Source organism: Uloborus diversus, chromosome 3 (genome assembly GCF_026930045.1).
Source record: "Uloborus diversus isolate 005 chromosome 3, Udiv.v.3.1, whole genome shotgun sequence".
NCBI lineage: Eukaryota > Metazoa > Arthropoda > Arachnida > Araneae > Uloboridae > Uloborus > Uloborus diversus.
The window spans coordinates 167,660,696-167,677,093 of record NC_072733.1 but is presented as its reverse complement, the minus strand read 5'-3'; the positions used below and the strand labels follow the sequence as shown (position 1 = coordinate 167,677,093).

General features: G+C 30.3%; 1 protein-coding gene across 3 annotated transcripts in view; it reads right to left on the bottom strand.

Annotated features, from left to right (window-relative positions):
* The window catches only part of LOC129219260 (CUGBP Elav-like family member 2), a 542,217-nt gene that overhangs the window by 370,637 nt on the left and 155,182 nt on the right, over window positions 1-16,398 (bottom strand). For all 3 annotated transcript variants that reach the window (XM_054853587.1, XM_054853590.1, XM_054853589.1), the window contains exon 2: window positions 11,382-11,649. In XM_054853587.1, the coding sequence (XP_054709562.1) occupies window positions 11,382-11,582 (201 nt within the window). In that variant the 5' untranslated portion in view covers window positions 11,583-11,649. The remainder of the gene's footprint in view (window positions 1-11,381; window positions 11,650-16,398) is intronic.

Sequence of the window (16,398 nt, the reverse complement as noted above, 5' to 3'; positions counted from 1 at the left end):
CAATTTTACTGTTTCATTAAATGAAAAATAATCTTTCAAAACATTAAACAACTCTAATTTTTAAAATGCTAAAAAAAAAAAATACTTTAAACAATCCCTCATTTTTTGGCTACAAAACATTTTTTTTAACTAAAAAATAATGGTAATTAGCATCTCTCGAAATAAGATATTTTGTTTCTATTATTTATAAATATAATTACTAAAATTTTGCGGTTTGACAATTCAAAGCAAAATGAAGATGACTACTCCACATTTTGGGTGAATATATTTGCAGTAATGGTACAATGAGCATCGTAATATGTTGTTAAATATTATATTTGTAATGATGTTTTTTTTAAAAGTAAATACTTAGTAAAAAACATAGCATTTCGGTTCCAATTTCCCCGACTTGATCATGTTCTATACAGAAAATAAACCATGCTTGGGCATCATCTTTAAAGTCACAAGTACTGAAAAAAATTCGCCTTGAACAGAAACTTAACGCTAAAAAAAATGTGGCTTCATCTGAAGGCGCCCATCCAAGGAATCTTCAAAGCGTGGCAAAATAGCACTTAAACTTGCAACTGCCCTGTGATTTTTCGATAGGAAGTTAAGAAGAAACCTACTCAGCCTATTACATCGTAAATAGTTTTTTGACCCGAACATGATCATGTCTGCCACGTTGGAACCGAATGTGAAACTTTAGTTAAGTTATAATCAAACAACTATCATTAGGATTATACTTCTCCCCAACACATGAGGATGCTGCCGTGCCGTTGCGTACTACTTCCATCTCCATATCTCGACCACAATTCCCACAGCACGTTTAAGTTTGGGGATAATCTTGGGTTAAAAAAATGTTCTCCTAAAAATGTAACAGCGAATGAAAAATCGGTATACCAATAAGCAGAATTATCAGAAACTGAACAGATTATAAAATAAACCAGAATTATTTGATTTTTTTAAAACGAAATAACACTTCAATACAATTATCTATGAACATGTTCATGTCGAAAGCTTTTTTGATAAAGTTTCTTAAAAGCAAATTTGCAGGTTATATTAGGTAAAGAACTCCGTTTCCCCATAAAGCAGTAATTTTCATAAAAGCGCAAAGTTTAACAAAAACTGTACAAATAAAAATACTCTAACTGTTAGAATGAATTCACCGTTCACTTAACGAAGATATTTCCAGCAAAATATTTTTTGTAGTATTTTTTTAGTATGTAAAGTTTAAAAGTATTTTTCAACAAGGAGAAGTACGAAATTCGTTCGTATATAGCACTGTAAATTCTTACTCCGTAATAACTGAATATATTTTTATATGTATGTTTATAAATAATTTAATAAGTTCTAAATATTAATTAAACTAAAGATTTTATCGCTTGTTTTAAGTTGAACAATTGCATTTGGATGGAGAAATTAATATTTTAGTTTTTTTTGGCTTAAAATCTCGTTCAATTATGCTTTTGTTAAACAGCAAACCGTGAGTCAAATATCATTGAAAAATAAAATAATCTCCCATGTTTGTAGATTTTTTTTATACAGGTATAATTGAAAAGATATGAATAATGGAAAAATGCCTAGCATGAAATATTTATTCTTTATTTGTTTTCGACATCGCCTAGAAATTACACCCAGACTTATGTTAATTAAATTCAAATGGCAGATCTCCTGACATAATTTATGATACATGAAAAATGAAAGATATTGATTATGGTAATAATAGATGAAAACGTCTACATGTCGAAACTTTACCAAACCGGAAAGCAAAAAATTTATATATTATATATATATATATATATATATATATATATATATATATATATATATATATATATATATATATATATATATATATATATATATATATATATATATATATATATTAAGATTAGTGAACGTATTCCGTTTCAGTGAACATATTAAGATTAGTTACGTAAGTAATGAAAGATACATACTAAGTTTTACTTCCATGAAAAACTTAAGAAATTTGCAGTGGAATTGATATATTTACAAACAGATACTCAGCAAAATAAAACAAAATTCATTTCTGTAATACAAATGAAAGAACAAATTTGAGGAGAAATGTTCATAAAAGGGAACATCCAATTACTTAACAAAAATAGAAATTTTAAGTATAATTTTTAGAACATTTTTTTTATGACGCGCTAGGAGAAAATTTATTCTAAAAATATTTCTTTAAAGTTACAATGTTTTTTAAAAACATGTGACCCTTTGCTCATGAAAAATTACGAAGGATGTTTCAGTATTAAAATGCAAAGAAAGTAAACGATCTCATTTGAAAAAAAAAAAAAAGCGATTTTCCGTTTCTTGATTTTTGGAATCAAGAAATCCTGCAGTTTTATCAATTGTTTTTATTATTATTTTTTATGAATATATTCGATTATTAAGCTCACCCTCGGTGAGATAAGCAAAAGAAAAGTGATGTGGAGGATATGAAGGGATAGATATGAAAGCATCAGATACGTCGACCTATCTACGTCTAGTATAGTGGATTTCTGTTATATTTAGCGTTGCACTTTATGTTTGTAGTACTTGATAAACAGGGCAAGAAAGTCTTGGGTTTTTACCTGGGTCTTGGGTTATCAATACAGACCTTAGCATTTCGAAATTCTTATGTTTATTCATGAAAATATACATTTATTAACTATTTTGCGGGTAAAATTTTATATTATAACTAAAATCTATTTTCTTTTGGCGAAGTAACCTAAAATACACATGCGTATTATTACTTTTTAGTTGCATAATTGAAAAAAACATAAATTAAAATTTTTATTTTGTAGCAGAAATTCAAATCTGTGTCTCTGTAAGCTAAAACTCAAATATTGCCCAAAATGGGCACAAATCTGTATTGCAAATGCACAAAAGAATTACAGTGTAGTAATTACATTTACAGACAAATAACAAATGTGAAAATCAAAATTCTTCGCTGTGGACATGATTTCTCAAAACAACTAAACACGTTAAATTAATTGAATATCCATTTAATGTCATTTTTGTTTCATTGTAGGCCAGACTAAATTAATTGTTTTAAAGAAGATATATTTTTAGCGACTGCTTCTATTATTCCAAACATCCGTTTTCTCATTTATAAGAATAATTTCAGATGTCGAATGACATTTTTCAAAAACAAACGAAGTCTTTTGCTCAGTTAGATACTCACTGACAAATAAATTTGACGATATTCTACGCATCTTCTGTCTTTAATAATATTTTCGTTTAATATTAGTTGGATCTATAAACATTAATGGAATAATTTCACTATACTAGAACAATAATTGAGCTTTGTAATTGTTAATATTGTTATTCTTTGTATAAATTGTTATTATTATTACTATTTTGCTTAGCCAAATGATCAGTTATAGCACACATTTGAAGGTAAAAAAACTCAACCCTTTTAAAACTTGAACCTAATTTTAGTTACAGCCCGAAAATGCAATTCCTCGAAGATAAATTGACATTCGTCATATACTACTTGAGTGATTCCAGTGTATATGTATGATAATAAACATTTTTTGGGCAGTTTGAACCGCCTAATGATCCTAAATATATCATCAACGTATTGCTAAAACATTTCAATATTTAAGATATTGTGAAGTGCTAAGATAGCATATCAACTTACAAATTGAAAATAGGCTTCTGTTCTTAATTGTTGCATCAAATTGTAGCATGTTTAGAAACTCTATTTATTAATTATAGTAACAACTAAAAATTATTAAAATATATTGAGGAAAACGAAAAAACGATGTACTTAAAGAAAGTAAAGTCTATCAAGGTAACTTTGATCACAATTTTCACTAGTTGTTTTTGCATTCGGTGCAAAAATCTGCAGAAAAAACTCATGTATATTTATCCAATTTTAAGAAATAACAACTATAAAGCTCATTAAAAGTTACTATTGATTTCATTCAAAATTCTCCCGCCACTTAAGGTAACTGCTTATGCGACACGAAATAAAAATAATTAAAATTACTGCAACTTTAAGTTACACAAAACAAATTTCTAAATGTCTAAAAACTCTCCATTTTTTATTACATACCATCACAAGAATAATATAACTTTATATATGGCATAAAACAATGCAATGTAGGAAGATAGATTTCTACAAATTTTAATCAGCATTAATGAGTCGCTGTCAAACTAACTTCACAGTTATTAGAGTATACGGCTAGCTGCGCACTTTGTTGCGTACGTTTTTTTTTTCTTCTTTTTTTGAAAAATAAAAAGGAGAAAACTCAACTTTTCTAGCAGAGCACAGATTTTTTTACCACGCGCAAAGTAAACCCACATGGTTCATAGTTACCTTAAATGACTGTATGCATGCTTAAACATCCCAGAGAAAGATTTTGAAAGATATTTCAAAATCCATTTGTTTTTATCCCAGAAGATTTTCTCAGATATATGAGAACCTACTCTATCTCACAATCTTTCCTTCCTTTTACCCGCTGTCGAACTCCGAGGAAGGCTGAAATATCCGTACTTTAAATTTATCTACATATAAATACAAACACATGGATAAAAGTACTCCAAAATGGCACTTTCTACCATTACTAAAGCAGTAACTGAAAATGGATATACCCTCTTTCTGTAAGCTCTGAGGGAAAAAAATACAATGCTTCTGTTTTAACAACTGAAGAGAGAGGGATTCTAAAAGAAAAATGCTTTCATAATGGATGCTGCTGAAGCATCATAAATGTGTTCCTTCCAAAAAAAAAAAATGACGAGACAAAGGTTTCTATGAAAGTAAACGAGATTGGAACATATATTTTGTATTGACAATGAAGAATATGATGAATAAAACTGAAAAAAGAAAAAAAAAAAAGAAAAGACAAACACTGTTAAGTTTCTGGACAATAAACAAGTCCGTCGATGCTCGGCTTTGCACGGATTGCCTCAAGTGACGCATACTCAACGCAGGCTTAAATTAAAGACAAAAAAAGCGTAAAATTTCTCGTGAACGTGTAGAAAAGAGCAATTTTATGACTCAAAATTTAAAATAAAAGCTCTTTGGATTTCTTCAAAATTCAGTTATTGTTATTAATTAGACGTAAACATTCCGTCGCTCTCTGGGGGGGGGGGAGGCAACGAATTGTATGTAAGCACGTTATTTTGTTTTAAACCATTACTTTGCTTGTAATAAAACTTTTTTTTAAATGAAGTTCTGGTTTTGATATAAAAATTGCGCATTTAAAAAAAAAACTTTTGCTACTTGTTAAATACTTTTTATAACAAGTTTTTTTGAATTTTATTAATTAATTTAAGAAAAAGAAAAAAAAAACCCTTGCGTACCTTGGGGTTATTCATTTTACAATCGGATTCTTACGGCAAGTGGAATGCTGTAGTATTTCCAAGGGGATTAATCTTTCATATAGGCAGTTTTAGTTTGGTGGTGTATTGGGGAATTCTTTAATTTCCAGTTTACTAATGAGTGCAAAATCATGTAAAATTGTGCAATGTGCATTTTACGATTTTAATTAAGTTTCTGATTTGAAAAATAGCTGCTTCAAAGTTTAGTTTTGTGGCAAAGTCAATAAAAATTATTATTAAAAACAAATATTGTAAAGACTCAGTTTCTCCTAACTCTGTTATTTCTTCAAATACAATAAGAAGTTATGTTCTGAATTCTGTCATAAAATTACCAAAGCAATTATATTGTAAGATCTACCCGTGGTAGTATAAACGCACAGGAATGTAATAACTTATGAAAAAGTATTTTAAAATAGGAAATAATGGAGGAAAACGATGCAATAACGGAAGTTTTTCATTGTTTTAATTTTTATGTATCCTTATATATTATTTCTGTAGCCTGTTTTTGGTTTCTACGCCAGATTTTCCTCAATTCTTGATCGATTTCTTTGATTTACACCTTATTTTAAGGCTTATGGTGCTGGCTACTGACAAAAAATAGACCCACGGTCTAAAAATTGTTTTTTTTTCACCCGAAAAACCTGTTTTAAAGAACCAGAATGAGATTTTCGGTTAAACTTATAACTTTGATTTGCACTGTAACCGACAGAGCTGAATAGCTTGATCGGTAGAGCGTTCTCCTCGTAACCAGGAGAATGAGTGTTCGGGCCCACGTCCGGACAAACTGCATCAATAAATTAGAAATATATCGGCATTACATGATCACTTAATTAAGTGAATAACAAATGTGAGGGAATAGAATAAATGAGAAGGAAAAGCTCCTTGCTGCTATGAAACCGTGATGTGACTTTGTGCTAAATTACTCCCGAATTGTACGTTTTATTTTATTTATTTTTTATAAAGCTTTGACTCTGGTAAGAAAATTAAAGCATAATGTAAGCGAAAATATAAGAAACAGGTTTAAGATTTCAGACTACAATAGAATTGTTTTTTGTTCAGAAAAAATAACAAAACGTATATTGAAATATACATTCTTCTTTTTGACTCTTTGTACAAATAAAAAAATTACTACCTCAATTTGAAGGGTAAAATATATATTTTTTCTTCTTTTTGCAAAAAAAACAAATCACATTTTTACTACATTCGAAAAGCTACGCTTAAAAAAGAGCATAGTTCAATTTATTTTGTATTTCAACCGTGCTGTTAAATGATGAACACGTGCTGCCATCTAAGTCATAACGGTTCAAGCAGCCTGCGGTAACAAATTGTAAAATTTTCAAAAATAAAAACATTTTTCTTCAATATCTTACCTTATATATTATTCCCCTCTCATTTTAAAACTTATCAGGCTGGCTAATGACGAAAAATAGACTTACGGTCGAAAAATCAAGTTTTCGAAAACACCCCTTGCTGTTCCAAAACCTTGATGCCTGTAGTTCTTATGCATTTTTCTTTCTTTCTTTTTTTTTTTTTTTTTTGAGTAAAGTTTTAAGGCAGTCTTCCAATTTTTTACGTCGCTTTCGGCAAAAAAAAAAAAAAAAAAAAAAGGCCTGTGTGTGTGTGTTCATATTTTAATAAAGCTTAAAAGCACCGGAATTAGTTGTTCGGTTAAATTGATAAGTTTTTTTCAGTAGAGCGTTCGGCTATAAACTATCTGAACTTTAGGCAAGCTTGGGCTGTCCGACATAATATCAAATTTATATTAGTATTACGCTTTACATGTACTCATAACATACACACGCAATAAAATAAATGCAGTGGGAATGCTACTTGGTGTTTTCACTCCTTTATGCAGGCTGCAGTTATCATTCGGATAAGTTGACTGTTAATCGAAAGGTGTTCTTCCTTTTTTTAAAGCTTTGACTACATCCAGATCACTCAGCATAATGTAAGCATAAAAAAGTATTAGAATTACGTAAAGGAAATCCTTTTTGCGCAGAAAAACATTTTCATTGTATGCTGAAATGTAGATGTATCTAATAGCAGTGTTCGACCTTTTGTACAAATGAAAAAATACTACGCCAAATTAAAACTACGACTTTCACCCAGTAAACCTTTAATTTTTTATTTGCGCGAATACGATATAAAGCATTACAATTATTATCAACTTCATTAGCAAGACATCATTTTCTACTCCTCTGCTTTCTGCTGGAAAAAAAAAAACATTGTCTACGTTCGAAAAATTACACTTAAGAAACGGATTCAATTCAACTGGTTTTGGTTTTGAATTTTAAGTGTTCGATTAAAAGAGAAACATGTGCGGGCATTTAAGCCGTAAAGGTTAAAGCAATCTTCTATGTGAAATAGTCCAATATTCAAATATAAAAACACTTATTTTAAATCTAATTTATTACTTCTCTAGAATGTTTGTTTGTCGTGAGATCTTCGTCATTCTTTATTCAAATTCCACGCTTTACGAATAATTTTAAATCGTATCATGCTGGTTAATGACAAAACATAGAAGAATGGTCTTATTATTATTATTATTTTTTGGCAAAAACCTTTTTTGGCTGTTTTTTACTACGCATTCCTTCAATGAACAGCTTTCGAAAAGGAAGGCGCAATTGCTAGGTTTGTTGGGGTGTCGGGCTGTTAATCAGAATGGCGCCAATTGGAATTCGTGCCAATAAATATCTCTTTAATGTTTCGTTTTTTCCCGTCAGATGCTCACATGGGCAGGACTGTATTTGCCACAACCTGTTTTTTCACATGCACAATTATTGCTTTTTCACGAGTCACTATTCAGCCACATTTTAATGATATTTATGTTTCCATTGAAAATATGTACGACCGAAAGTTGAGCGATGATCAAATTATCACAACATTGTATTTAACGAGGTTTTGTTACTGATGTCTTTAAATTACATGTCTTCTCTTCTGCGCTTACTTTTTTTCGGTTCTTCTTCATAATGTTCGTCCTTTGAAAATTTTAAAGAGCGAAATGCCTTATGAAACGATTCGAAGCACAGTGCGGAGTTCCGCACGGGTCGACTAGTCGTATATTTAAAATAAGTTAAAGAAAAACAGAAAACAGTTTTTAAAATATGGGGATTTTCTGACAGAAACTTGTAATTTCTCTTAAGACAAAAAATGAGAAAAAAATCTTCGCGCTGCACAAAATGATTTCAAAAATGAAATGATGGTCACTTCTCCACCTCTGTTTTCCTAAATCAAATTATTAGCAATATTTAATGGACGGAAAGGGTGGCATTATTAATGTGTTTCATATTAGTATTAGAATGCTTTTTGTTCAAAGGCCGAAACATTTTAATGTGCTCTTTAGAAATACTGGAAATTTTTTTTTTACGTATCTTTGATGTAATAAGATTAACATTGCATAAGAAAGCTGTGCCTAAAAGCACTCGATTACTTTGTATTCAAAACAACAATACACAGATGCTGAGATCTTTTTAAAGAATTCTTAATGTCTTTAGCTTTTAAGATGAACATCATTAATGGAGAAAGAAGACAGAACAGTCTGCGGAATATTCTTTTAGACAGCTGGGAGTTTTTTTCTTTTTTTGAGCGATAAAACGCGTAGTCGAACTGCTGCTACTGCAATGTGTTTCGTTTTGACTTTAATTAAATACTGAAGCTCTAAAGTTGCATTTTGTACAATCTGGAAAATGGTATAGGATCTAGACTGAACATCTTGTCATAGTTAATTACATTTATGTAAATCAGGTTTAAGAATCCATGTTTGGGTACTTCAGTAGAAAAAGTTCTTGACTTTTCGTATGCTTATAGAGCAGTTTTAAATCTTGTCTTTGTTATATTTCAGCCAGTTGTATTAAAAAATGGCGTTTGCCTTGTTACAAAATTATGCATTATATAGATCCTCATTTTAAGAAATAATACTAAAATATCTTTTTTTCACGGACTACAATTGAAGAAAAAATAATTGAATCTAAAATTTATTGTCTTTTGCAGGTCCAAAAAGTTACAAAAACAGCAATAAATACTTATAATGCAATCGTAAGTCATTTTGGCAATTCATAATTGATACATTGAAACATTTAAAATAAACTAGTAAAAATATTCCTACATAAATATTTAGTTTAAAAAACAAAAACTCACTCATTGAAACTTGTCGTCTATAAACCTCGCAAAAACCATATTTATTGTTTGCACTAATACTTAATTCCCTTATTTATCTTTTACTTTAAAAAACTCACACCCAAGCATGGCTGCAAATAATACGTCCATGATATACAAAACTGAGCCAAAACATATAGCTTTAAAATTTCATGGGCAGATCAATCATTATTTAACCTAAAGTCAATAAGTAATTATACGTACGAAAAACAATTAAAAATGTACGAGGTATTTACAGTACAGGTGATGAAACCAAAAATTCAATACTCTAGTACCTCTCTCCCCAGTCCTCTGGCTTCCAGTGAGACACCGAAAAGACGGACACTACTAAATCAATAAATACCACGACGTGTACATTCTTTAGCCATTTTTCCGCGATGAGTGTAAAGTAGACATGCTTATAAGCGAATGTAACTGGTGCGATAATTTGTAGTGAAATCATTTCGGATTGTTCTGATACTATTCTACATGATTTCAACAAGTACCGATATTTCAGTAAATTTCAGATAATTTAACTACATGTACACCCGAAGTAGTGGAAGAAACCCTTAACATCCTTTGCACTTCCAAATTCTATACAATAAGCAACAACATTAAGCATTTAGGTAGGCGAACACCCTAATTTTGGAAAAAAATCGATTTTGAGAAATTTAGAGAGCCCCAGTGTTCTTCTTTCTAGATCCGCAATTGATTTTTAAATTGGTGAATTATTGAGAAAACTAGAAGAACTTCACTAAACTCAATTGCACTACTGAAACTGAAATTTACTTTTTCTTTCTTAATTTTCTCATAACCACGTTTTCAAATTTCTATTGACGTCAACAGCTCTAGCGGAAAAAGTATTAACTCTAAAGCTTCAAAACTTAGCAAACATGGTAATTGAACACATAACTGTGATATAAACCTCAAAAAGTTAATGTGCATGCAATATGTGGTTTTGAAATAATGATCAATTAAACTTAGACGGCAAAAAAAGACGTTTTTCGGGGGAAATTTTCAAACATATGGCCATAAAACCTGTTTTTAGATAATTATTTTCAAATTGCAGAGTCATATCACTCTGTGGTATCTCACGAAGAGATAGACACAAAAAGTTTTAAAAATAATGAAATAATTTTGCTAAAAATGTCTTTTTTATTAAAAAAAAATCCTATCGAATTTTTTTTTTTAAACAAATAAGTAGTCAAAATGTGTTGTTTATGTCATAGTTAATAATCGCATTAAGTTTTAGAAAGGTGCAATGAATATTGAACAAAAAATATTACGGGTGTTCGCCTACCTTAAAAAGATCTTTCTTTTATCATTTGGGCACACTAAGAAATATATGATTCGAAGTAGAACAGTTGCAGAAATAGCTTACAAACTATTTTGTAGCTGCTAGAGTTATTGTTTTTGTACAACCATTGCTATATGCCTAATATCGGATTTGCATTTGAACAGGAAAGGGCAATTGACTTGCATTATAAGGATGGTGCGAATAAACAAACCAATCATATTTACTATTATCGAACTATTGCAAATCTCAACATCAATGCAACAAATAGGGTAGTATTGAACCAATAGTTATTTAGTCAGTCACTACCGAAGCTACAGACAGATGATTATTGACTATTATGCATGATTTCAAACTTATGTGTTCGTTGACAGTGACACGTACACAGAAACAACATATAGCGTCTAACACTAAAATCTAAAGATAGCATTGAAATACTGATTGAAGTATGAAAAATTAGATTTCATTTAAAATGGCATTCAAATTAGTAACAACTAAATTCCTCTATTTTCTTTGAAATGTAATTTTTCGAGACATATAAATTGGCATCAAACATTTTTTTTCAATGTCGAAGATAATTGCAATTGCATGCAGCTATCTCCAGATATTTCATGCCATATTAATTAATAGATAAATAAATATCTACCAATAGCGCGAGCCAAGGCAAGGGCAACGGTAGTTGAGTTGAAGTCCGTATGGCCAGGCCTCTGCCTTTTAGCAATGATTTGGCAAGAAGGCTCTGGAAGAGTTGTTTACTAAGAGCTGCTCGATTGAGGGCAGCCTTGGCTTTTAGTCTTTTGCTGAGGCGCTTGTTGAGATGGCGCACGTCCATCGAAGACCGAGTCATCGGGGCCACTGAGCTTGGGGCCGCTCTAGGGCCGCCCTAGCTTCTCGCTCAGGCTTGGCTCCAGAGGCTGTAAGGAGGAGCAGAGACTCAGCACATCCACAAACACACCAACATGAATGGATTCAAGCAAGAATATATCTTCATGAATGAACCATAGTACCTTGGTTTCCAGAACTGGTTTAAAGACTACGATATAAAATCATGCCATTGGAAAATATTTGTAGAGTTATACTTCATACAAAGTTTTACATTGTCCAAAAGCAGTTTTTAGTGGAATAAATATTTTGTCAAACAGAACTGCATAAACTTAAACCTATATTTTTAGCTTTTTTTACATCCTGGAAATCATATGTAATATAGTAAATATTAAAAGAGTATCTGAAAGGACGAAAGGTCTTAAATGGATGTATTATACTAATTTAATTTTTATTTTATGTATATCGCTCGTTTGGAAAAATAGTGCCACATTACGAAATTTTTAATTTTCTTTTTGTTTTCGCTTAAAGGTCTTCAAAGGACGTTATCTTCTTTCAAAAATAATGGCAGATTTTTTACTCTAATGTTAACCGCTGGAGAGCACACCAAACTTACTTTCCTTAATGCAAATTGCCTGAAGAGTTCAACTTTAAACACTTCTCCTGTAAAATTTCATTTCTTCGTACTGTGGCACTATTCTTCCAAATGAGCGATATGTTTCGAGAAAGAGAGCTTTGTACTAATATTAAATTCATAATTGTAACTGTCATCAACAGCTCTAAAAATGGTGTTTTGAACGAGTTTCTTTGTTTGAATTAGCCTTTGAGGACAAAAAATGAATTTTCATGAACTAATGTTTACTCACTTAAAATTTAATTAATTTGAATTACTTTTAACTGGGCCGATCGAAAAGTTGCAAATAGAAGAGCAGCGCAATTAATGCTGAAATTAATGTATGAAGCGTGTAGCTGCAAATGTAGGCATTTCCAACTCAATTTTTTTTCACAAAGCCGTGTTTTTCATTTTTTTTCTCATTGCAATATATAGGTATGTCAACAACCTGACACATTTAGAGAGTTTCAAAATGGTCTCCTAAAAGGTTTAAATAAAAGAAGAATAGTTATTGTAACTCTATCATTTTGGAGAGAAATAAGTGAAAATTTTCCGTACTTTTTTTATACACATGCTTCATATAATCCATGAAGAAAAATGTCATGCAGCATTTCGAGGTGAAAGGAGAAAAAATAACAAAAAGAGTTGATTGCTATTTAGAAAAAGATAAAATAACATTTTGAAAAACGATAATATATTTTAAATTAAGATGTAAAAATATAAGCGATTTTCTACCTAGACGGAATAGTTTGGATATTTTTTTACAAGCTTCTGTTCAGTGCTTAATTAAGTAACATAGAATTCTCTTAAGGTTCTTATCTGCTTAATTGAAAAAAAATATACATTTATTACTTTTTATATCCAAAACGAGGGAAAAAGTATTTGCTAATCGTATTTTTCTGTGACAAAATTTGTGTTTTAAAAAAATTGCTCCAGTGATGTTTTGGGGTATGACGCACTATTGAATTATCAAGCGAAGTTGTCAGCAAAAATTAATCAAAAGCAAAACATTTCATACATATAATTTGAACAAGAAAGATAATCTGCAAAAACACCAATTAGAAGTTAATGAAAGACAAACGCATTAATTAAGAAATAAATAAATATATTTGTGCAACAAAGTAACAGCAGGGGAAAAAAGAGGTTGCTTCATGGTTGTATTTAAAGATTTTTTACCAAGTTGCAAATGGTTTTAGGGCTTGATAATGAATTTAGATAATTATTTTTAATTCTGGATATTTTGAAACATTTTAAGCAGTCGAGACAAGCAAAAAGGCTTTTAATTTTCAGGCATTTTAAAAACTACTTTGGGACTATCATTGAGCATTGCAAACTCTTCAATAATATTATTTTTGGTTTTAAATAGCATGCACATGCATATTTACGCAACGTAACTTTTTTGTTTTAAATTTAACTACATAAGTTTTGTCACATGTGTTTCCTTAGCTAAAAATTTCTAATTGAATCTAAGTATAGTTTTCATGCTTTTCGGTAGGTAAACAAAATTCTACTATAATTCTAATATTGCACAAAAGTAAACTAATAGTGCAGGTAAGAATTCAAAAAATGATTTTTGCAGAAGTTAAATGTAAAATTACTGAAGGGAAAGCTACGGTCGTCAAAAATTATATTTTTCATTTATTTTATGCCACAAAAAACTACGTGACTTAAATTGAGATTTTTTTTTCACGTTTCTACGTCATGATAGTTTCATTTTAGAAGTTTATGGCAACGAAAAAAGTTATTAGTTAAACCTTTTAGAAGATGGATAATTGATACTGCAAAACTGATGCTGTGAGTGACGTTGTAAAGTAGAAGTTGATAAAAGTTTGAAATTCGCATGCTACTAGACGGACACTCAAAGGCTAAGCTTACATTTTCAATATCTTTGTGGCAATATCAAGTGTGCAAAAATCAAGTATTGTAGTATTGTTCAAACTTTCATGACTCCAAGTTGAATAAATGTTAGCGAATAAGTCTTAGGGGGAATTGATTCCACAAGACTATAAGTTATACTGTGAGCTAGTGTGTTAAGAAGTCAGCAAAAGCAGAGTGTAATCAATATCGAAAGATGTTTTCCTGGTAAATAGTTTATTTTAAATATCTCTTAATTAAGCGAAAAAACAAGCGTTAAAAGCAAGTTGCTTGATACCAAACATAAAATAGTACTAATGCAAAAACACTTAATACTACCATCAGAGAAAACTGGCCTTAACTTTTGCAAAACTTATCAATACTTTTTGTTTATCTTCAAGTGGAAGTTATTTTAAAAACAGTTTCTCCATTTCTTCAAAGAGAGAAAGTACGAAATGGTTTTACTAATTTGAAAAATTACAAAATTTTGAAAAATATAATTTATTATTTATGCAGGATTATTTGAACAACTTTGGCAACAAACATAAAAAGCACCTGCACACCTGTAATAAGATTTAAAAGCATAATTTCTATATATAAAAAGTATATATTTATTTATGAATGGATACAAGATGAACTAAAAGAGTAAGATAAAACAAACCTTTTAACAGTAAAACAAATAGTTACAATAAAATTTTATACCAGTTCCGGAAACACAAAGCTTGCGTTTATGTTGGTGTGACAAAATTACCTTCCGTAGCTGTGTCAAATAACGGAGCCAAATTTCACTTGACTAAGAGGAAGAAATCATATATAAGGTTAATCACTACGTGACGTTAGCAGTACCTTTAACACGAATTCATCCTTAAAGATTGAATTACAGTTTTTTTAAATTCGCTTTTTAAACGCTGCTGAGTTTTTTGCTTTAAGTTGTCTTTAGAATTTAAAATAAAACATTTGATGTACCTAGAGGCTAAAAGATATAAGTGCCAAACTAGTACAAGTGGTTGACGGTTCTCTCATATGTAACGCCGAAGAAATGGATTTACTCATTGAGAAGAGATAAAAGGGAAGGAGTGAATACTTTCGTTCGTGAAACAAAGACCCCTAAGTCACGTGATAGATTTAAATGAAAAGCATTGGAAGAAATCAGTTCTCTTACACTAGTTACTTCAGCTTTTACTAAGCCAATATTTGGACATACTCCCTCCATTTGCTAATTCCTGCTTCAAGGCTTTACTGGCCCTGGTAAGTGCTGCTGAACAGCATAATGTACAAAAAAAATCAATGCATTTAGTTTGCTATCTATGATAGCTCTTAGTTACAAATGCTCAGTTTTGAGGATGTTAAAAAAATGCTAATGAGCTTTATCACTAAAATCTACCACAGATAGCTCATCATCATATCGTACACAAATTCTTAAAAATCCATTTACAGACTAGTTTATATGTCTAAAAACTTTAATAAATTATACTTTAGAAGTTTCATTGAAACCAGATTTCAAGCTCAATTTCTTTGAGTAGACAGCTCGTTATGACGGAATAATCGTCTTGGCATTTATATATTTTGAACTCTCTTGCGGAAGAGCGATTTAACTGATCATTTGAGTTTAATATATTTACTATCTTGAGGATTAGGAACACACATTTGAAAATTAAACATTTTACGGTGATTACAAATTTATTAGGAAATGCATGTAGAAAGCCAGTTTTGTTAGAACATAAAAATATTTATTGGTAGCGTCAGTATAATTACTACACAAGGTGGTATCTGTATTGGGAATGCTTAAATATATATTATTAATCTAAGTCAAACGAAAAGAATACGCTGGGTAACTAAAACCGCAAACCAAGTTTTTCTACGGTATATAAAATTACGACTTACTAAAAATTTTTGGTGAATGCAGTGAATTGCGGTTTAAGTCTAAACTAACTGCTTTTTCTTTCATTTATTTAGCAAACAATCGCTTAGAAAGAGCTATTACAAAAGAATATTAATTGACATTTTAAAAGGTGTGTTTTAAGTACGCCAACAAGCCTTTTGATAGGAAAAGATGTATTTTATGTCCAAACATTACGCAGAACAAAAAGGTATATAAAATGAAATTAATTTATTCAAAAGTAGTGAAACCCTTACAAGTTGTTGATCAGAAGAGGATGCAATAAAACGTAAAATAAAAAAGGAAAACCGCAGTTAGTTTTTAATTAATCACTATAAACAATATAATCTCCCTGACGAAAGCTAAATATGTATAATTGCAAGTATTTATTAGTGGAGTGGTTGACCACATCCACTGGAGATAGTCTCATTTTTAGAAGTTTGGAACAAATAAATGAGGAAATAAGCACTACACAAACGTAACATCCAACGCAAA